The 22,444-nt window shown below is 43.2% G+C and overlaps 1 protein-coding gene across 4 annotated transcripts in view; it reads right to left on the bottom strand.

The window, feature by feature from the left end:
- AHI1 (Abelson helper integration site 1) overlaps positions 1-21,786 on the bottom strand; it is a 242,704-nt gene extending 220,918 nt beyond the window's left edge. Inside the window, exons 1-7 of one of the 4 annotated variants that reach the window (XM_075862504.1) lie at positions 21,629-21,786; positions 18,814-18,889; positions 17,452-17,576; positions 15,335-15,918; positions 11,421-11,563; positions 1,835-2,027; positions 1,009-1,201 (exon numbers count right to left, since the gene is read on the bottom strand). In XM_075862504.1, coding sequence (XP_075718619.1) covers positions 1,009-1,201; positions 1,835-2,027; positions 11,421-11,563; positions 15,335-15,918; positions 17,452-17,576; positions 18,814-18,853 — 1,278 coding nt within the window. In that variant the 5' untranslated portion in view covers positions 18,854-18,889; positions 21,629-21,786. Of the gene's footprint in view, positions 1-1,008; positions 1,202-1,834; positions 2,028-11,420; positions 11,564-15,334; positions 15,919-17,451; positions 17,577-18,813; positions 18,890-21,617 lie in introns of all 4 variants that reach the window. The other 3 variants (XM_075862503.1, XM_075862501.1, XM_075862500.1) reach the window with 3 other exon arrangements.
- Positions 21,787-22,444: the final 658 nt, after the last annotated feature.

Raw genomic sequence — 22,444 nt, 5'->3', positions numbered from 1 at the left:
TAAAGAAGCAAAAAATATACCAACTTAGTGTTTAGGTTAGTTTGATTTACATCTAGAACACGCTAGTGGAGAGCATGTTCTCAAGTTTAAAGTACAATTACAGTGCATGTTTACCTTTAAACATCATAGAAATAGTCCACATAAAGAGCAATTGCAATACGTATCTATCTGAGTTACAGTCTATTATAGTTCAGAGCTGCATTCACAATTCGCAGGCTTCAGTGCTCAAATCACCTTACATTCCTTGCTGGCTCTATTACTATACATAGCTTTTTCTGGTCATTGGCATTCTGAGAAGTGTCACTTTTACACCAAGCACTGCACATTATTTAGATGCTTAAAAAACTAACTGCATTATAGGAGCTCAGCTGATGACGCGGCAGTCCATGTGACCGCTGCAGCATGTGATTCGCCTGTGATTGGCTGCAGCGGTCACATGGGCTGAAACGTCATCCAGGGATGTCGGGCCGGATGTCGAGAAGGACGCGTCACCAAGGCAACGGCCGGGAGACCGGACTGGAGGAAGCAGGAAGTTCTCGGTAAGTATGAACGTCTTTTTTTTTTTCTTTTTTTTACAGGTTGCTCTATATTCTGATCGGAATTCACTGTCCAGGGTGCTGAAAGAGTTACTGTCGATCAGTTAAGTCTTTCAGCACCCTGGACAGTGACTATTTACTGACGTCGCCTAGCAACGCTGCCGTAATGACGGGTGCACACATGTAGTCACCCGTCATTACGGGAGCTCCATAGACTTCTATGGGCTGCCCGTGCCGTTATTACGGCCTGAAATAGGACATGTTCTATCTTTTTCAACGGCACGGGCACCTTCCCGTAAGAAAACGGGAAGGTACCCGTGGCCAATAGAAGTCTATGAGCCCGTTATTACGGGTCGTAATTACGACCCGTAATAACGGGAGTTTTTACGGTCGTGTGCATGAGGCCTAACCTAGGTCAAAATAGAGACAACATGCAAATTATTATTATCCAAAAAACAAAAACTAGTTTTACCTCAAAGAATATGATAACATTAGGATTGTCTTCCTTGAAGTGCAAAAAGTGTGTGAACTTCTCCATAAATATGATTTGTTCATCCCACTCAGGAATCAAGGTTTTCAGCTGCTTGAAGTCATATGGTAGTGTGAACTTGGGGAGAACATGCTCATTTTTGTCTTGGTCATGAAATGATGAAACTGCATCAATGCTGAAAATAATGCATACGATTTCAGTAACTGCACAACTATTAAAACAAAACGCGTGAACTAGATGAAATCAGGTTATTTAAAGGGGTTCTGGTCAATAGTTCTTGTTGTCATATCTCTAGGGTATGATATATGACATGCCCTTCATCTTTTACTACACAGTACCGTCTTCCCTGTGCCGTGTCTGGTAATACGGCCTATTTGCAGCAGAGCCCCTTTCACTTGAGCTGCAATACCAGAAACAGCACATGGATGATGGTGTGCTAGTGCTCGATACCGTTCCATTTTTCTCTGTAAGTGCCTAAATTTAAAAAAATAAATCTTACAGTACATTTTGGGTTCCTTTTCTAAACCAATAAACAACTTGTTATAAAAGTAATTAGAATTGATAAAAAAAAAAAATAGCAATTTTTTTTCGATAGAAAACAAATCACTGTATTTGTGTTTTTTTTCTCCCTCCACTGACCTCAGTAGGGAAATTGCAGCTACAAAAAAAAAAACCACATTTAAAAGAACTGTTTTTAGCAACATTTGCTTTTTTTTATGCAATAGTTTTCTGTAAATATGAGTAAAGAACTCAAAATGAGTAACGAACAATTGAAAGACAAACAAACCATCAACCTGAAATATATCACCTGGTCTCTTTCGTGACATATTCCCCTGTTTTCTGATCAACGATGTGAATCTTCACTAAGGGCCGAGATACCAGGAGGTCAGTTTTGAGTTTATCAGAGCGATGAATATAAACCCCCAACACCAGGCTATCATCATACACGTGTCGAGGGCTGCTTTTATCGACATCTTCTCTTGCGTCAAGTCTTTGTATATCTATTAAGGTAAACAAGGTTTTTGTGAACATAAATCAGACGTTACTAAAATCTGCAACAAAATACAGTACGATATATGTAAATAGGGACTTAAAACACCCATTCACACGCAGCGGCAAAAACCTGAGCGGATTTTAGTGCATGCTGACAATTTTGTATTGCGCAACATGGCTATTATTTTGCCGTTTTACCACGGATTTCACCATTTGCAAAGTATATGGTGAAATCCACGACAAAATTTGCTTTGAATTGTACCGGATTAAATAGTTTGTAATGCAAATAAAAAGGGTATACTTTTCTACAGTATCTTGTAAGAAAATCATTCAGATCCTGGAATCACCTTTAGCTTTGTAAGTACTCTCAATCTACTGTACTAAATCAACATATAAATTATCCTGATAAAAGGCAAAAAAGTTATTTAAAAGGGGTTTGCCCAACAGGTTCATTTTTGACATATCCACAGGATATGCCATAAATGTCAGATAGATGCGGGTCACATCTTGGACCCACACCTATCTCTAGAACAGAGCCCCCTAAACCCCGATCTACCTTTCTCGGTTCCCGCTGCCTCGCGGCCACTTCCGGATTACATGGTCGGAAATTACAAAAACGGCGTAGCTCGCCGAGCTACGCCGTTTCCATAACTCCCGTAGAAGAGAATGGCAGTTACGGAAGCAGCGTAGCACGTTGTTTGTAATTTCCGACTAGGTAATCAGGAAGTGGCCGTGAGGCAGTGGGAACCGAGAAAGGTAGAACGGTGTTTAGGGGGCTCTGTTCTAGAGATAGGTGTGGGTCCCAGAGGTGTGACCCACATTTATTGCATATCCTGTGGATATGTCATAAGTGTCCCTGATGGGAAAACCCCTTTAACACAAGGGCACACCATGCATCCAAATTACCACACATCAGAGATTTTTTGGGCATATGGATCAGGGAAAAAAACAATCAGGAAAGAATGGGTCATGAAACGTGGTAATTTTAGATTTGTGAGGATGTTGGAATTCAGTATGGGATGCCACAAAAATTATTTATTTAACACACATTTTAAATCAGTGATTCTAGGAAATGTTAGCCATACTATAGAACAGGGATGGGGAACGTCTGACCCGCGTGCTGTATAAGGCCCGCGAGATAATTTGGTCTGGCCCGACTTCATTGCAGCCGCGTCATTCGCTGCTTGGTTCCGTCTGCCCTACTCACTCACATTTAGGGGCAGGAGGAGGGCTGACTGAGCCAAGTATGGCGGTGATCTGTGTAAGGTCGGTGGGTGCCGATCCGAGAGTGGACCAGTCCGGTCACCTGACTTAACATCAGTGACGTGAGGTCAGGTGACTGGACTGCACCACTCCTGGGACGGCACATTATAGTCACCTGACCTGAGTCACCTGACGTAAAGTGACTGGACTGGTCTGCTCCCGGGCCTGCACGCACTGACCTCCTCACTCAGACCGCCGCATCCTCAGTACTTGGCTCCATCTGCCCACCTCCTGCTCCTGACCTAAAATTTAGAAACTTAGCTGAGGCCGAAATGTATACATTTAGCTGTAGTGTAGACATAGGACCAGTCCTAAATGCACGAAGTGAGGTCTGGTGACTTAAGGGGGTTTTCCCATCAAGGACATTTATGATATATCTACAGGATATGTCATAAATGTCAGATAGGTGCGGTTCCAAGATCTCTCTCTAGAATGGGGCCCCTTACACCATGTTGTACCTCTTTGTGTTGTGGCTGAAGCTTATGTTTTCCGACCAGGAATAGGAAAACAGCTGTTTCCGTAAGTGCCATAGAACTGAACGGTAGTTACAGAAACAGCGTAACTTGCATGCTACGCTGCTTCCGTAACTGCCATTCAATAATATGGGAGTTACGGAAACAGCGTAGCTCAGCAAGCTACCTTGTTTTCTTCATCATGCTTGGAAATCAGCCGGAACACAGTGCGGTAGAACGGGGTTTAAGGGGCCCCGTTCTAGAGATAGGTGCGGGTTCCTGAGGTATCTACTGGATATGTCATAAATGTCCCTCATGGGAAAACCCCTTTAAGTATGTAAGTTGGAAGTACTTCCTGCTGCGAGCAGTTCTTTTCAAAACTTACCATTGCAAAGAGTCGACTGCGCTCCAGACTGACCGACGCAGTAGCAACATTGTCAATACCGGCTAACATCTCACGCCTCACCAAAGAGAAGGAGTTCCAGACATCACATTAGGGGGGAGTTAATTAAATGTTTGACCAAATATAGCAGGCTAATTTTTAAGTTGATAATTTTGTATGGCCTGCGAATGTGGTTATAAATATCCAAATGGCCCTAGGCAGAAAAAAAAGTTTCCCCACCCCTGCTATAGAATCTAGAGCTTCGTTAAAACAGCCTCCGACGCCAGCTTCCAATTGATTGCCTTTTGGACTCGCAAGTGAATAGTTTTTATGCCAGCTATTTTCCAAGCATGACCCAAATACTTGTTTGCTGTTGTTATGCAACAGCCAATGCAGCAAACAAGTGACACAGGCAGATCTCCACACTCCTATTACCTGCTACAATGGAGAAGTATTTCTTGGGATGGCAGCGAACATACATAGTATAAAGTGAAGGGCTGTACAAGTTCTTAATAACAATTTCTGTAACTTTTCAACTCCGCAACTTTGCTTTTTTACATTCTTGAATTTCCAAAGCAGAAAAACTGGATTTTTTTTCTATTACTTTCCCTAAAATCCCTTTCTTGTTGCGTTCAATGGTGAACATAAGTGATCTTGGGTATAGCTGCTGCCACTAGGAGGTGGACACTAAGTAACAAAAATGTTCGCTTTGGTAGAGTGGGTCATCACACAGAAGGGAGGTTCCCTGTCCCTTGCAAGATACTCCTCGCCATGGCTGACCGGGTCCAAAAGGGGTATGGTGGCCTTGGATGCTGCCAGACCATCCAGAATGACAAAGAGAAAGTCAGAAGAGCAGTTAGAGGAGGTCTGCATAAGATACGTTTTTGATGGGTGCACAACATCCAGGTTGTGAAGAGTACGCGCTCTATGTTGGAAGGGAGGGGAGAACAATGTCCTCATTAGTACGAAAAGCTGACACCACCTTGAGGAGAAAGGTAGGAACAGAACAGAGGACCACTTTGTCCTTGTGGATCACAAGAAATGGGGACTAACTTGAGAGAGCTCCCAGTTCTGACACTCGAAGACCGGTTATAGCTACTAAAAAGAATACCTTCCAGGAGAGCAGTCAAAAGAGTTATACTGTGAAGTGACCTAAATAAGAAGGACTGCATGACATCAAGGATGATGTCAAGATCCCGCAAGAGAGACGTCAGCAGCGACCGGGGGTCCCACATATGCCACCGCTTGGAAAAAAGGTACGTATGGCTGACTTGCCAGCTAACAGGCGCTGGAATAAAATAAAAAAGGTCAAACACCTGTGCTGTGAGTGAGCTGATGCCAAGACCCAGGTTTAGGCCCTCCTGAAGAAAATATAGCAGATAAGGAGGGGAAATATGTAACAGGTAAAGAGATCTCTCCTTGTACCAAGGGAAAAAAAATCTTACAAGTCCTGTGGTAGATCCAAGAAGAAGACAGCTTTCTAGCCTTGAGCATAGTCTGAATGACTTGCTGAGAGAAGCCACGCGATCTCTATATGGTGGCTCTAACAACCACGTTGCTAAACGGACACCAACTGTTCAAACAACTTATGCAATCTAATAGTATACCTGATACAGATCTACTTTGTAATTTACTTACTGTTAACATTTTGAGGTTTTATCCATGCAAATTCTATGTCAAGTTACTTCCACTGTAATCTGCTTTCCACCCCCTGTTGTCAAGCAAAATACGTCACTAATTACAGACGGACTGTAGAAAGAGTTGGTATATTTCTTCACTGCCTCCCAATACAAGTCTAAGGGTAGGGGGAGCAGAGAGAGAAAAAAAAACACACAGACTCGTGTCAATACAAGACAATGGGGAGGGGAGGGGAGGCCGGAGATTCTCCCCTTCTCTGTGTGCAGTGTATAAAAGACATGATCGCCGTTAGGCTCCAACCAATAGCTCAGAGACAACAGAGAATAAGAGAGAGAGCATGCAGAGAGAAAAAAAACTGCTAAAAAAAAAGCAGATTAAAAGTCATAATGGCCAGAAATAATGTTTATTTCTTAATGTACACACATACAGCGCATTCGGAAAGTCTTCAGACCATTTCAATTTTTTCACATTTTGTTATGTTGAGGCCTTGTGATAACATAAAAATAAATTCTGCACGCAATACTCCATAATAACAAAGTGAAAACAGAATTTTAGAAATTTTTGCAAATTTATTAATAAAAAAACCTCAAATTTCCCATAGACCTAAGTATTCAGACCCTTTGCTATAACACTTGAAATTTAGCTGTGGGGGCCTCCCTTTTCTCTAGATCATCTTTGAATGTTTCTACACCTTGATTGGACTTCACGTATGGTAAATTAATTTGATTGGATATGATTTGGAACAGCACACCACTGTCTATATAAGGTCTCACAGCTGAAAATGCATAGCAGAGCAAAAACCAAGCCAGGAGGAGAAAAGAACTGCCTGTAGAGCTCAGAGACAGGATTGTGTGGAGACACAGATCTGGAGAAGGGTACAAAAAATATTCTGCTGCACTGAAAATTCCCAAGAGCACAGTGGCCTCCACAATTCTGAAATAGAAGAAGTTTTGAACAACCAGGACTCTTCCTAGTGCTGGCCGCCCCACCAAACTAAGTAATCAGGGGAGAAAGGCCTTGGTAAGAGAGGTGACCAAGAATCCAATGGTCACTCTGGCTGAGCTCCAAAGATCCTGTGTGCAGATGCGAGAAACTTCCAGAAGGTCAACCATCACTAGGGATATCACGATACCAGAATATGGACTTCGATACCGATACTTTGTGTAGTATTGCGATTTCGATTTGCGATTTCGATACCAAAACGATACTTTGCTAACAGTAATGAAAAAAAATTCCTGTGATGCGATCCAAGGGGCATCCCCCCTTCTCATTTTCCCCTGAATGCTGCAGTCAGCTTTGATCGCAGAATTCAGGGGAATAACGGCGGAGAAAAGAGGTTTCTCTGATCTCCGCCGTTATAGAGCGGGGCTGCGGCTGTGTAATACAGCCATTGCCCCGCTCCTTACATTAAGTGCGCGCGCAGTCAGCATGAGATGATGCGGCCGGCGCTGCACTAATGAGCGGCGGTTCAGTCACTGAAGACAGAACATGGGGGTGTTTTGCAGTGCGCCCGCCATGTTCTGTCTTCAGTGCCGCTGCTCATTAGTGCAGCGCTGGCCGCATCACATCATGCTGACCGCGTGGACTTGTCAGGACTCCGGAGCGGGGCAATGACTGTATCACATAGCTGCAGCGCCGCTCTCATACATTCATGCGTTACTATACTTAGCTGTGTGGCCGCACAGCTTAGTATCGAAATACATGAAATAACGGTATCGAAACAGTATCGAAGTTTCTATGCATCGTGCATCCCTAACCATCAATGCAGTACACCAATATGGGCTTTATGGCAGAGTGGACAGAAAGCAGCCTCTCCTCAGTAAAAGACACCGTCTAGAATTTGTAAAAAAGCACCTAAAGGACTCTCCGACTGTGAGAAACAAGATTCTGTGGTCTGATGAAACCAAGATTGAACTTTCTGGCCTCAATTATAAGAGTCATGTCTGGAAGAAACCAGGCACTGCTCCTCACCTGCCAAAAACCATCCCTACAGTGAAGCATGGTGGTGGCATCATCATGCTGTGGGGTGTTTTTCAGAAGCTGGGAAATGGAGAATAGTCAGTGTTGATGGAAAGATGAATGGAGCAAAAGTAGAGAGATATCCTTAATGAAAACCTGATCCAGAGTGATCCGGACCTCAGACTCTGCTGAAGGTACAGTCAATCTCCAACAAGACAATCACCCTAAGCACACAGCCAACACAACACAGGAGTGGCATAGGGACAATTCTTTGAATGTCCTTGAGTGGCCCAGCGAGAGCTCTGACTTGAACCCAATCAAACATTTTTTGAGAGACCTGAAAATGGCTGACCACCGACCATCCCTATCCAACCTGACCGAGCTTGAGAGGGTCTGCAGAGAAGAATGGCAGAAAATTCCCAAATCCAGGTGTGCAAACCTCGTGGCATCATACCCAAGAAGACTGGAGGCTGTTATCGCTGCCTAAAGTTCTTCAACTAAGTACTGAGTAAAGGGTCTGAATACTTATGTCAATACAATATTCTAGTTTTTCCTTTTCAAAAAATTAGCAAAGATTACTAGGGGGTATTGAGTGCAGGAAAGCAGGGGAAAAAAAAATATATAGATTTTTTATTTCAGCACAAGGCCTCAACATAACAAAATGTGGAAAAACTGAAATGGTCTGAAGACTTTTCGTATGCATTGTATGACAGCTTATTCTGAAAATTTACCTGAAAGTTAGGCATGCTAGAAATTAAGAGCTGCTGAATTTGGGTGGGAGAGAGGACGTCAAGGGGAGTCAGCCAGAAGGGAGACCAGGTCTGTGTAGCAGGCCCGGCAGGGCCAATTGGGAGAGAGAAGAATCGATGACACAATCTTCTGGAGGTTCCGTGGCAGGAGAGGAAGAGGAGGGCTGATGCTTAAGGGTTTCAATCTCAAGCCACGAAGCTTGGGAATCAACCTGGACACCAATAAGGTCCACATCTGGTGGGTCCCACTTGGAGCTGATCTTCTCGGCGGGATGACCAGACAGAAGGCGAGTCCAATGTTGAGGGAGAGAAGTATCGCCCAAGATGTTGATAAGGAGAGAGGAGTCCAGAGGAGTACATACACCTTAAACAGTTGGGTTGTTAAAAATTCTTCCGCAGCCAAGGATTCTGGCGTCTGTCATCAGGACCAACCACTGCAGGATACGTAGAAAGCAAACCAGTGAAACTTTCTGGGAACAGAAGCCATCACTTTAAGGAACAACGTACTGACGGAGGCAGAAAAAAACAGACGGTACAAAGAGTCTGTCAACTTACCCAGCAAGCAAGAATGGCTTGTTGAATGGGCTGAGTGTGAAAATGGGCAAAAGGGATTGCCTCGATAGAAGAGACCATCAGACCTGGAATCATGCAGTACTCATGCAGTGGCAGATCAACACAGGATACCGCCCCCTGATGGGAATAAACTCCTTGTTGCAGGGAGAAGAGTTTGTCCTGCGGAAGAATAATGCTGGCTGAGTAGGGAAGAGAGCAGATCTGGGAAGGTTGATGATCCAACCAAAGCGGGACAAGGTGTCCAGAGGTCTCTGAAGACTTTCCAGAGAAGTAGTCTTGATCATGATGTCCTCCGGATATGGCATGGCCACAACTCCCTGACAGTGAAGGACAGCCATCACAAAGGAGAGAACCTTCATGAAAACCCGAGGGGCCATAGACAGGCCGAATGGGAGTGCCACAAATTAATAATGGCAAGTCTGGACCGGAAAGCGAAGGAAAAACTGACGGGTACACAGATAAGAATGTGAAGGACCTTACTGTACTAGTTGAGGTGCTTCAGATCCAAAATAAGGCACACTCTGCCGTCCTTCTTGGGAACAAACAAACATGTTTGAGTAAAACCCCTGAAAACGCTCCTGTGGAGGCATCAGAACAATCACTCCCTAGAAAAATAGCAAGGAAAAAGGCAGAAGCCCCGTAATGAAAGCTTGGGGGTACTGAACGAAAGAAGCAAAAAGGAAAAGTGGAGAGCCGTTAGAGAATTCTTAGATAGCGCGCCTGCGAACCAGTGTTTAAGTCATGGGAATGTTCTGTAACCAAAACAGAATCCAATTCGGAGGTCTTAACCTCGGAATGGTCCCTGTCCCGGAACGAAACCCGGTAATGTGCTTCTGGGGGGGGGGGGGTAGGAGGATGTAGGAGAGACCAACTGTTTGTGGGAGCGAGAAGATATGGCTGTTTACAGAGTTCCCACAGTTGGCGTAACCAGGAAGATTCTTGTCCGGCAGCCTGCACAGGATGCCTAGCATGGACTGGGAGAACTTGGTGAGGTCAGATACCACCAAGGAGAAGGTGCATGCCCATTCAGGTTCAGGGCCCAGGTGGGGATCAGTGGGCATCGGGTGTGGAGGTTTATCGTAGAGGTCATGGTCCCAGGCAGGTAGTGCAGAGGGGATCAGGCTGCCGAAATGAAATTTAGTATTACAGCAAGCAAAATAGGTAGCCAGAGAAGATTCTTGCCACATGGGTTTACCTCTGTGTTCTGACATGGTGAAAAAGCACTATTACGCCACTATATATAGTGGGTAAGGAGGCAGGGCAACAATGCTGGTATGCGAGACTAAGAGCTGTAGGGGCAGCGCAGTTAAAAATGATGGTCAAGGACTGCACTGGAGGGGAGAACTGCCAGGTACAGAGACTACCTGGAGAAGGAAGCACGAAAGCAGGCTCCTAGGGAGCGAACAGGCATCTGTACTGGATAGCTGATGCTGAAAGGAGGCTGGAAAAAGCTACTGTAAACGATGCAGCCAATAAGGAGAAAGGAGAAAGGCGCACTGCCCTCTGATTGGAGCTCCAGCCTAAAGACATGTCCCGGAAACTGCGGCATAGCGAGTGCAGAAGCCAGGAACTCAATTTCTGGGCCAACCGAATGAATCGGCACAGGGCCTTGTTGAAAACCAGGAAAATGGGACCAAGAATGAAAAGGAATGAGGAAGATTACGTGCTGCATTCCAGAGAGGGAGCGGACTACGGTGGAATAGCTACAAAAAGGGAGAGCATGCAAAATATGCTGCCCGGGAAAGTGAGCGGAGCCAGGACAGAGGCTTAAAGGAGAATCCCTGCAGTGGGTAACCCCAGCCCCAAAGAAAATAACAAAAGAAAAGAGATGCCATGAAGGGGGCAGGGTTCCACTATACTTACCTCTTCTTGAAGCAACCCATCATATTTGGCTCCCAGGAATGCAGCACAGACACCCCTACAGTGCAGTGCGCCTACCATTGGAGAGGGAGTGAACGTAGGAAGCCATCTGGAAATGTGAATGACCCCCCCCCCACCCCATGACTGGTTGGTAACAGGGCAGTAGAACCTACTATGTGCCACCTTTTTTTCTTGGAGGTATGGCAGGCAACAGTCAGGTTAGGCCACACTGTTCTCTATCCTCGTAGTTGGGTATAGGGCCATCTAGTCACTATCACTATTTCCAACCTAAGAGCGAAAGAAAGAAAAAAAAAATTATAGATGGACCTGCCTATGTACACTAAGCTAGAACTGTTTAGATCAGTGTTTGCAGGAGTATAGCCTGGTAGGAGGAGCGAACACTTTTTTTTCCCATTTAGTGACTGTCTCGTAGAGGCAGCAACTATACCAAGGTCACCTGTGTTAACCAATGACACGAAAGTAAACCATATTCATAAACCACAAATCATACTGTATATCACTAACCTGTTTTAGACTTTTTTTTAGACTTCTTGCCTTTACATTTAGGACTATCTTCCTGTATTTCAGCAATTTGTGGAGATGCTTCTAACTTAGGCTGATCACGTATTTCTGCTGTTGTGGCCCGCAGCTCCGAAAGAGACATAACACTGAGTAAAAACAAAACATATGAGTTTTATATTCATAACATATTACACTCAGAATATCATCATCAGAATAGGATTAGCCTTGAATACTGTGCTTTAACCCTTTCTCTGCCAAGGATGTATCTCAAATATCCTGTCAGAAAGGGACATCAGTAGCCAAGGCCGCATCTGATACATCCTTGCAAATAACAGTTCTAACATATTCTAGGTCGCAGCTAGAGCTACAATCTAAGTCTTGTTTTAAAGATAGATTTTTGTCTTTCAAACGAGCTGCAATTTAGCCAGAGCTAGACAAGAATGGAGTGAGAACTGCATATACTTGCAGCTCTCACTTAAACCCGTGCTTTTACCGGCGCTAACTCAAGCTAGGTTGCAGCTATCCAGGTCTTGTTTTAAAGCTAAGATCCTCCTCCTGTCCCTGTATTGCTGTAAATTAACCCAATGGTAGGGAGAACATGAACTTTTGTTCATGTTACCACCCCTCTTATCAATCAGAGAGCATACTTGTACACGGATTGTTACATATGTTTGTTGTTTTTTTTTAATGTTTTTTTTAAAGTCGTGAAAAAATAAGCAGTGCCAAAAATTGCATTAAAATTAAACTATGTGACTAAAACGCGTACTCAAGCAGAATCCTTTTGCAAACAAAATGTACAAACAGCTGTAAAATGTTAGGAGTTCATACATACCACACATCTACATTCACAGATGCAAATTAAGTTAGGGATTATATAGGTAAATAAATTTCTATTCCCCCCACACAAACTCTAAAGCTGTGTTCATACGTTGCAGTCAAAGCACGTTTTGTGCCACAATTCTTTAAAAACTGAAGCAAAACAACTTCATTTTTCTGCAATCCTGCGAAAATTGTGGCAAAAACACAAATTCACCGCAACTTGTGAACACAGCCTAACCCAAATCAACAATCCTAATTCCCTAAAATTAATCATCTGCATTAACTAATGCTGATTTTTTTTTTTAGGGGAACTAGTTGGAAATGATCGTTTATGGTCACCGTCAGTGGATGAAAATTTATTTGGCGACTAAAATAAATATTTTTCAATCCATAAGAAATGGATTAGACATTTCTCCCTAGTGATAGTCGTAATCGCTATGACTGTAGCATTTAATACATTTTACGCTAAAGATCTGGTACCGACAGGATAGGGAAAGTGTAAAATGTACAAACTTACTTATTTGTTGTCGCAGTCCAGACTATGGTAAACGTCTGAGTCAATAAACATCCGAATTAGGCACAGAGGGGTGATTAAATAAGCTACTGTACATCTTCTCACTCCTTCTCTGAAAAAAGACCCTCTCCACATATGTGACAATCAGAGTATGCTCTCTTAATGATGAAGGGGGGAGAACATGAAGAAAAGTTTATGTTACCCTTCCCCCTGGGGTCATCTACAGCTAAACAGGGACAGGAGAAGGATCACAGTTCCCCCTCCTGTCCTTTCATGCTGACAGCATGTCGGCCCCCTTTACTCTGCCACACGGGCTGAAGTGAAAGCTGCAAATCTATGAAGCTTCCACTTCAACCTGATCTAACTAAGGCTGTGTTAAGAATCTATCAAACAAGACCTCGATCGCAGCTCTAGCTGCGAAACAGTCTGAGCTAGAGCCGTCTGTAGAAAGGATGTATCAGATCTATTCTTGGCTACTGAAGTGCCTTCCTGCCAGGACGTATGAGATACGCCCTTAGCAGGGAAAGGGTTAAATTGAACAAAAAAAATGTTTACAAAATTTTTCTTTTCCCCCAATTCTGGTGATTTTATGAAATTATGTGCATGTGGACATCGGCATAAATGGTATGTATGAACTCTGGACATATTATACTTTTATTTTTAGATTTTGTAGTGCATTTATTTTCAACTTGGATCACACGTTAAGACACAAATATTTATTTTTATGCTTTTTTTTTATGGAAAATTGCACTTTGACAATGTGTCAGACGTCTACTTTCAGAAAATATATAGGTATGGGGGTTTAGTATGATTTTTAAACCTATGTCAGCGAAAGGGTCATCAATATCAGATTGGTGGGGGTCCGACTCCCAGCACCACCAATCAGCTGATTGATGGGGCCGCAGCGTTAGTCGCCGCAGCCTTTTCCCAGTCTACAGGCACAGCGCCGTACACTTCCATAGCGGCTGTGCCTGGGATTGCAGTTCTGGTTCCATTCAAGTGACATCCCAGGCACAGCGCGTAACGGATGTATACAACGTACCTGGTAAACACTAAAAAGGCCACGGAGATGAACGCCACGGGATCTTTAGTCAGCTGATCGGTACCTGAAGTCAGACCCCCATCAATCTGATATTAATGGCCTATCCTAAGAATAGGCCATCAATATAAAATGCCCAGACAACCACTTTAAACGATTCAGGACCAGACACCGTTTAGCCATTTTGAGCATGCATTAGTCAAACGGCTATGACATTATTATCTGTTGTCAGATTGGTGGGGGTCCGACTCCCAGCACCACCAATCAGCTGATTGATGGGGCCGCAGCGTTAGTCGCCGCAGCCTTTTCCCAGTCTACAGGCACAGCGCCGTACACTTCCATAGCGGCTGTGCCTGGGATTGCAGTTCTGGTTCCATTCAAGTGACATCCCAGGCACAGCGCGTAACGGATGTATACAACGTACCTGGTAAACACTAAAAAGGCCACGGAGATGAACGCCACGGGATCTTTAGTCAGCTGATCGGTACCTGAAGTCAGACCCCCATCAATCTGATATTAATGGCCTATCCTAAGAATAGGCCATCAATATAAAATGCCCAGACAACCACTTTAAACGATTCAGGACCAGACACCGTTTAGCCATTTTGAGCACGCATTAGTCAAACGGCTATGACATTATTATCTGTTGGGCTAGCAACGTGATTTTTTTTTGTAGACAATGCAGGTTTCTTTTTTTTTTTACACATCCTTTTTGCTATTTTAGAATTTTCAGGCTTAAAGTTTGAAAATATTATTTGAAAATAAGAGTAAAAAATATGCTTTTTTACTTTATTAATACATTTTTACCCTAAAGTAGAACTTTTATTTGTGATTGTTGTCTACCGTAAATTGTTATATATTACATGTCTATTTTAGGGTTATTGGGTCAGGGCTAGCGTTACGACAATGGTTGGCGTGTGCAATGTTTTTTTTGGATGGGTATTTTATGTGTATTTATTATGTCGTTAATTCACGGACTGCCGGGCACCCGACATTTAGGTGCCCGATCAGTTGGGTTGCCAGCTACAACCAGCGCCGTAGATACACTATGGCATGGGTCTTAAGGACCATGACCGTCGGCCATATATACACAGCCGGCGGTCGGGAACCGGTTAAAGGCAATCGTTTTTTTATTTTATTGCATGTATTTTGGCTTAAACTCATTTTTGTAATACATTATTGTTAAAATTCTGAACAGTTTTCGTTGTGCAGCCGGAATGTATTCGAATACATCACAAGCTGTGAATGCAGTTCAATGTGAAATCCGTCAGTCAGGCTGTCTGACGGTTTGATCTCCAATGGTTCCTGAAGGCTGACCTAAGCTAAATTAGGATCAACGTAAATGGTGCAGCAAAATTTTCTGAAGCCCAATCTCTTATTACCCTTGCTACACCTTCAAAACCTTGCAATGATACTCCTGAATCATTCCAAATTGTAGTGTTCATTTTAGACCGTCACATAGACTGGACCCACGTCTAGTATCACGAACACTGTGGGAACCCTGGACATATATGTAACCACCACTAAAAAAATAAATATGGTTACCTGGTTTCTGGTTCGGTTTCCAAAAAATCTGTCTTCTTTTTCTTTCTTTTTTTCTTGTCAGTTCCACTTTGCAGTAGAAGATGCTGTTGGTCATCACTGCTGATGTGTTCGGAGAGATGAGCCCTTAGTTTCTTTTTTATCTTCTCTTTGATTTCATTAGTTTCTTCCTGGGAAACATGAAGTCTATAAGCCTCAAAAAGTTGTTCCTCATTTTTAAAATCAGTCGGGCTAAGCCGTTCTACTAAAGCAGTATCCGCCATCATCCCAGAGCGCATGGATTGCGGTCCTTCAATACTTAAAACGCTACTAGCATTGCGTTGCTGTACGAAGTCTGAATTTTCCATTTGAAATTCACTAGGGTTGATTTGGTCGGCCCCAATTTTCTTGTTTCTTTTCTTTTCAGATTTTGCATGCTTATTATCTTTAGCACGGTCATGGTTTCCTTCTTCAGTTTCCCCCGGCCGTTGTCTGGCTTTTTTCTTTGTAATCCTTGGACTATTCTCTTCTATGCCGTATGCACTGCTTTCTAATGTTTCATGAACACGATCTTTGACAAGATTAAGTTGATTGCTGAATGTTTCAAGCTGTATGATAAAAAGGAAACATTTTTATCAGGAAAAAAAATGCAATAGAATTTGAGCAACAGTTGTTTCTCTCCACACTACTCTGTTCCGTTGTCACTTCTGAAGTAGTTTCTTAGAAGTGGAGCACAAACCATCATTTTGACTGCCTGTTCAACAATCACAAAGTAACAATTTACAGAGAAAATAATTCAAAAGGTGACCACTGTGGATGCACTTTCTGTGGTCACTTTTGCAAAAGTTAAAAAAAATTTGGCTAACAGTACAAACTCTGACTTACTAACGTAAGTCCATTTTAACGTTTTGAGTACAGGCTCTCTTTAAAGGCTACTGAAACCTTCAGTGTCTTTTTTAATGTAATGTATGTATTTTGTGATACCAAGCACTTTTCTAATATACTCTAATTAAAAATGTTGCTCATGTGCTGCAGTCTGTATGTAACTTCTGTACATAAAAGCTGTAGAATGCCACAGTCAGTCGATTCAATCAGTGAGCTGGTCTGACAGCTCAGCTGATAGCGGCTCCTGTGTGCTTCTGACAACTCATCTAAGCCTAAGGGCGGATTCAGACGAACGTGTTTTGCGTCTGTGCCGGCCGCGTGGTTTTCACGCGGCTTGCGCGGATCTAAACAAGTCTATGGGGCAGTGCAGACAGTCCGTGAGTTTTGCGCAGCGTTAGTCGGCTGCGTAAAACTCGCGACATGTTCTATGTGTCGGCGTTTTTCGCGCATCACGCACCCATTGAAGTCAATGGGTGCGTGAATATCACGCATGCCCCACGGAAGCACTTCCGTGGGACAAGCGTTATTCGAGCAATAACAGTAAAAGAATGAATGTAAGCAGAAAAGCACCACGTGCTTTTCTGTTTACAAACATCCAAACGGAGGGTCATAAAGATGGCGGCTGTGCGAAAAGCACGCAGCCGCGCGTCCATATGAACAGGGCACACGGAGCTGTCCAGTGCCTTTTGTGCACGCAAAACGCTGCGGTTTTTGCGTGCGCAAAACGCACACGCTCGTCTGAATCTGGCCTAATACTGATAAAATCAATACGGATATTACTTATTTAGATTATTATGCAGATCACTTAGTAACTCTACAAAGCAGAGGGACCTCTGAGATCGCTACATCAAAGGACTCCCGGTTTTGTGGGATTGGGAGACTGACTTAATAATTCCCATAAATATTCTATGTTCATCCAGTAAATGGCCATAAATAGCTGCAATGTAAAGGGGCGCTCTAGGATTTTTATTTTTCAATCTAGTCCTCTTATTCATGAAGAATAAGAGTGTTTCCAATTGCACATCCATACATTGCAGAGAGAGTAAGGAGGGGGGGGGGGGGCATGTACAGACCGGAGTGCTGCTGAAATGTTTACATGTAGCAGCGCTCAGTTCAAGGGGCGCTGGAGATAGTGATTTAAAAAAATAAAATAAAAATTTAAATAAATACTTGATAAGCTAGATGGGAAAACTTCCCAGAGAACCTCTTTTATACCAGTTCAAAATAAGTACATTACACACATAGGAGATACATACTACAACATGTTCTTCTTGGGGTGTTTTCTTCTTTTTTGTCTGTTTTTTCACTTCTGAAAGAGCAGCATAACTCTGGAAGACCTCATCAAAACGACTCTTTGTCCTCACTTTTGCCTCACTCTCTACTGCAAATAGAAAAACTTTAGAATATATTATATATGGATGCAGAAAGTATAAGATACAAAGAGGTGTCAATAATCAGACCAACAATATACTGCCTGACTAAATATTAAAACATAATATTAGTGCAGATCATTTATGACAAGGACACTCTTCTTTAATATTCATCTTACATATTATATAAATAAAAAGTACCATAAAAATAATAATAATAGTAATAAATAAATATCTTGCACCTAGTTTTTAATCTTGCCTCTAAAGGTCACAATCATTTTCATATAGTTTAAAGAGGCTCTGTCACCAGATTTTGCAACCCCTATCTGCTATTGCAGCAGATCGGCGCTGCAATGTAGATTACAGTAACGTTTTTATTTTAAAAAAACGAGCATTTTTGGCCAAGTTATGACCATTTTTGTAGTTATGCAAATGAGGCTTGCAAAAGTCCAAGTGGGCGTGTTTAAAAGTAAAAGTCCAAGTGGGTGTGTATTATGTGCGTACATCGGGGCGTTTTTAATACTTTCACTAGCTGGGCGCTCTGATGAGAAGTAACATCCTCTTCTCTTCAGAACGCCCAGCTTGTGACAGTGCAGATCTGTGACGTCACTCACAGGTCCTGCATCGTGACGGCCACATCGGCACCAGAGGCTACAGTTGATTCTGCAGCAGCAACAGCGTTTGCAGGTAAGTCGATCTTACCTGCAAACGCTGATGCTGCTGCAGAATCAACTGTAGCCTCTGCTGCCGATGTGGCCGTCACGATGCAGGACCTGTGAGTGACGTCACAGATCTGCACTGTCAGAAGCTGGGCGTTCTGAAGAGAAGAGGATGTTACTTCTCTTCACAGCGCCCAGCTAGTAAATGTATTAAAAACGCCCCGATGTACGCACATAATACACACCCACTTGGACTTTTACTTTTAAACACACCCACTTGGACTTTTGCAAGCCTCATTTGCATAATTACAAAAATGGTCATAACTTGGCCAAAAATGCTCGTTTTTTAAAAATAAAAACGTTACTGTAATCTACATTGCAGCGCCGATCTGCTGCAATAGCAGATAGGGGTTGCAAAATCTGGTGACAGAGCCTCTTTAAGCCAGTGGTAGTCAGTCTACCACCCAAAAGGTACACATATCCCCTGCAGAGAAGAGGTGGTCCCATATACACAAATACTTGATATAATAAATAAACAGCCTGCTGAATGTGAAGATAGAGAAAAAGTTAACAATGCCCCAAATATCACCTGTAGGCATCTTCAGTCCAAGAACCAATGCAGGTGGCATATAATCATTTTTGCTTCATATTTGTCCAGATTCAAGCTGTACAAATAAAAATACATTAATTACATAAAAGAATAATAAAATAATATATATACACAGTATATCTAACCTCAAAAATATCCTGAAAATCCTTGTCTTCAGAAAAGTTTACAAGCTGAAGCTACAATAACCCTGCCACCACTAGAATACCGGATGAAGAGCTTCTACCCTCACTTTCAGACTCCTTCCACCTTCCCTTGTAGTTCTAAGCCCCCGCAGGCAGGGTCCTCTATCCTTCTGTACCAGTCTGTCACGTGCCATAAAATTTTAGTTGGGGTTATGAAGGCTAGCCTGTCAGATTAGGGGTTTCTCTTTGATCACAATGAATGGGAACATTCTACTGTAGTTTAAATTAAAAGCCTAATAACTCATACAGACCTTATATATATCATATCTAAGAATTTGTTAAAATTATATCTAGTCTAGACAACCCTCTGTGAGCGAAAAAGCCTGGTCTCCAGTCTAATTCATTTTACCTACACTGATACATTGTAGCAAACCACCACAACAAAATAGAGTTTAGTGCTTCTCATGTCGTTAAAAGGGTTTTCCAGCCAGTAGAAATTGATGGCCTATCCTCAGACCATCAATAGCTGATCGCTCGGGGTCAGACTACCGGGACCCCGGCCGATCAGCTGTTTTGAAAGGGCCGCAGCGCTTGTACGAGCGCTGCTTCCCCTTCATTCCGGTCATTGCTCGTACTGTGAATCACAGACACAGCAGTAGCTGCGCTTCACAGTATTACAGCCGTCTCCTATTCACTTCAATGGGAGAAGTTTGTAATACTGTGAATCGCCGCTACTGCTGTGTCAGCTATTCACAGTATGAGCAATGACCGGAATGAAGGGGAAGCAGTGCTCGTATGAGTGCTGCGGCCCTTTCAAAACAGCTGATCGGCGGGTGTCCCAGCAGTCTGACCCCGAGCGATCAGCCATTGATGGCCCATCCTGAGGATAGGCAATCAATTTCTCCTGGCTGGAAAACCCCTTTCAAGTATATTCGAATTTTAGGTATTTATGACATATTCACCAGATATGGGACACTTACATATTCGGAGAATGGGTGCCCCACAGCCTGTTTTCTGAATCAAAGTTCCCCTATTGAAATCAAAGGAGAGGTTGCTGCTTGCTCAGTAATTTCTGTAACTCAAATAGGCTTAAAATGGAGAGAGCTGCATACGGTCACCTCTACATTGAGTTCAAAGGGTAAAGCATTAGATTTGGATCAGTTTTCGGAAATCTTGTTCTGGGATCTGCACCTATCAGGCATTTTGCCACATCCTTAGTGTGCCACAACTCTCAACTGTAAAAATGATACGGTATGTAGTTGAAAGCCTGTGGTTGCAAACAAGAATGTTCTCATTCACTGACAGCAAACAGTCATCTAGAAAATAGTGCGGAAATACAACACAAAGTATACTAGAAAGTTGCAGAACTATTTGTTATATGATTAACACTGGAATACACAAGTAATGAAGAAATTGAATTAAAGGGATTGTCCACCTTCTGACAACTGATGACCTAACCACCGGATAGGTCATCAGTATGTCATCGGTGTGGGTCTGACACCCGGACCCCGCACCGATGAGCCGCTCCGGTGGCCTGCGGGCACCAGATGTTGTGGCAGATAATTCTATGTACAAAGCCCGGAAGCAGTGGACTCCATACATAGCATAGCGGCCGTGCTGTAGAACTGCAGGTCCGCTCCTATTCACTTGAATTCCGTGGCCGGAGCCAACTGCTTCCGGCATGTAGGCACCGGACCAGCTGATCTGTGCAGGGCCCGGGTGTCGGACCCCCACAGATCATGTACTGATGACCTACAGGTCATGAGTTGTCAGAAGCTTACATTTATATCCACAGAGCTATTCTTGCCGTCAAAATGACAGAAAGCTCCACTGAAAATTGATGAACCCCATTATGGGTCAGTGGGGTCCGTCTGTCAATGCATGAATCGGTCATACGAATGAGTCATGGTCGTGGCTCTCATTATAAATGGAAGCCATGACATTGGTGTGAACAGTGCTTTAATTAAAAGGGGTTTTCCCATCAGGGACATTTATGTTATATCCACAGGATATGCCATAAATGTCAGATAAATGCGGGTCCCACCTCTGGGACCCGCACCTATCTCTAGAACGGGGCCCCCTAAGCCCCATTCTACCTTTCTCGGTTCCCACTACGTACCAGCCACTTTGTAATTTCCAACCATGTTTTCGTAACTCCCATAGAAGTAAACGACAGTTACGGCTTCGCTGCTTCTGTAACCGCCATTCATTTCTATGGGAGTTCTGGAAACAGCGTAGCTCAGCGAGCTGTAGCAATCAGATGTTGTTTTGGTTTATTTATTTATTTCATTTCCAGCCCCTATTCAAAAATGGCACATCCCAGATAACCCCTTTATTCTCTAGCGGATACTGTATATAGGGATAATATGTGGATCGGATTTTGGAGTATTTTGGCTGGCCCTGTTTACTTGGGCACTCCAGCTGGCACTGTTTACACAGGCAAAGTTAAAAGTTGGCAACTATGGGGTTAATGCCGCGTACAGGTCTACGTTTCATGTAACCTGAGGTAACGCTGATAGGACTCCCTTCAGTCGTTCACGTTATGGGCTCAGTATCTGTATACATGGAGCGGTGTGAGGCTGGAACATAAACGCTCACAGGCTTCTCCCTTCCTGCAGACCCGCGCGCTCATAACAAAGCAACAACAACAACATGACGAACCTGCGACTCACCTCAGCGACGTGCAGCCATGATACACTGTAGTGGTACTACAAGGACAAGCCTCACTCTTCCGTTACTTTCCTTACGGCAGCCACAACAGCTCCCCGGTTACCGGCCCCGCCTACAGCCGTCACCCGGGCAACCAGTGTGGTTAGAGGCCGGTAGCCAGGCGCCATTGGTAGCAGGGTGGATAGGCTGTGGCACAGCAGGGTCAGATTGGGCTATTCTCTATATTTATCCCCTCTCTTTGGTCCACAACTGGTTCTTTTTAACCAATTCTTGATCATGACAATAGAATAGAAAGTAATTGCTGGCTGATTTTATTGCATATCAATAAAAAGTAGTTCTGTTTTCATTTCCATGTATATAATTTTATATTGAATTGTTTGTTGACTTTATTATGACATTGTTTATTTGTTTTGAGAAGAGAGAGCTGTTATTTTTACAATTCTCCAAATATTGATTTTAGTCCCTTTTAAATGTTTACATATAACAAAATCTCCCAGCGTTCCTTGCAGGCTCAGCATAAACACAATGGTGAGTAGCATTCTGGGAAGTGTAGTCTTTACACCAGAATGTGCTCTGTTTACAATAGTTCTTTAACCCCTTCCCTACGCAGTCATTTTTCAGGTTTTTGATTTTCCTTTTCTCCTCCCTATACTCATAAAGCATAACTTTTTTTATTTTTTTACGTCGATAAAGCCATATGAGGGGTTTATTTTCGCGAAACGAGTTGTAGTTTTATTGTACCATATAATGTACTAGGAAACGGAGTACGAGGAGTTTTGGTTTTACAGCGTTCACCATGCGGTAAAGGCAACATATTA

Source organism: Rhinoderma darwinii, chromosome 4 (assembly GCF_050947455.1).
Source record: "Rhinoderma darwinii isolate aRhiDar2 chromosome 4, aRhiDar2.hap1, whole genome shotgun sequence".
Lineage (NCBI taxonomy): Eukaryota > Metazoa > Chordata > Amphibia > Anura > Rhinodermatidae > Rhinoderma > Rhinoderma darwinii.
Note: the sequence above shows the minus strand (reverse complement) of the source record. Positions and strands in the feature narration are given on the sequence as shown.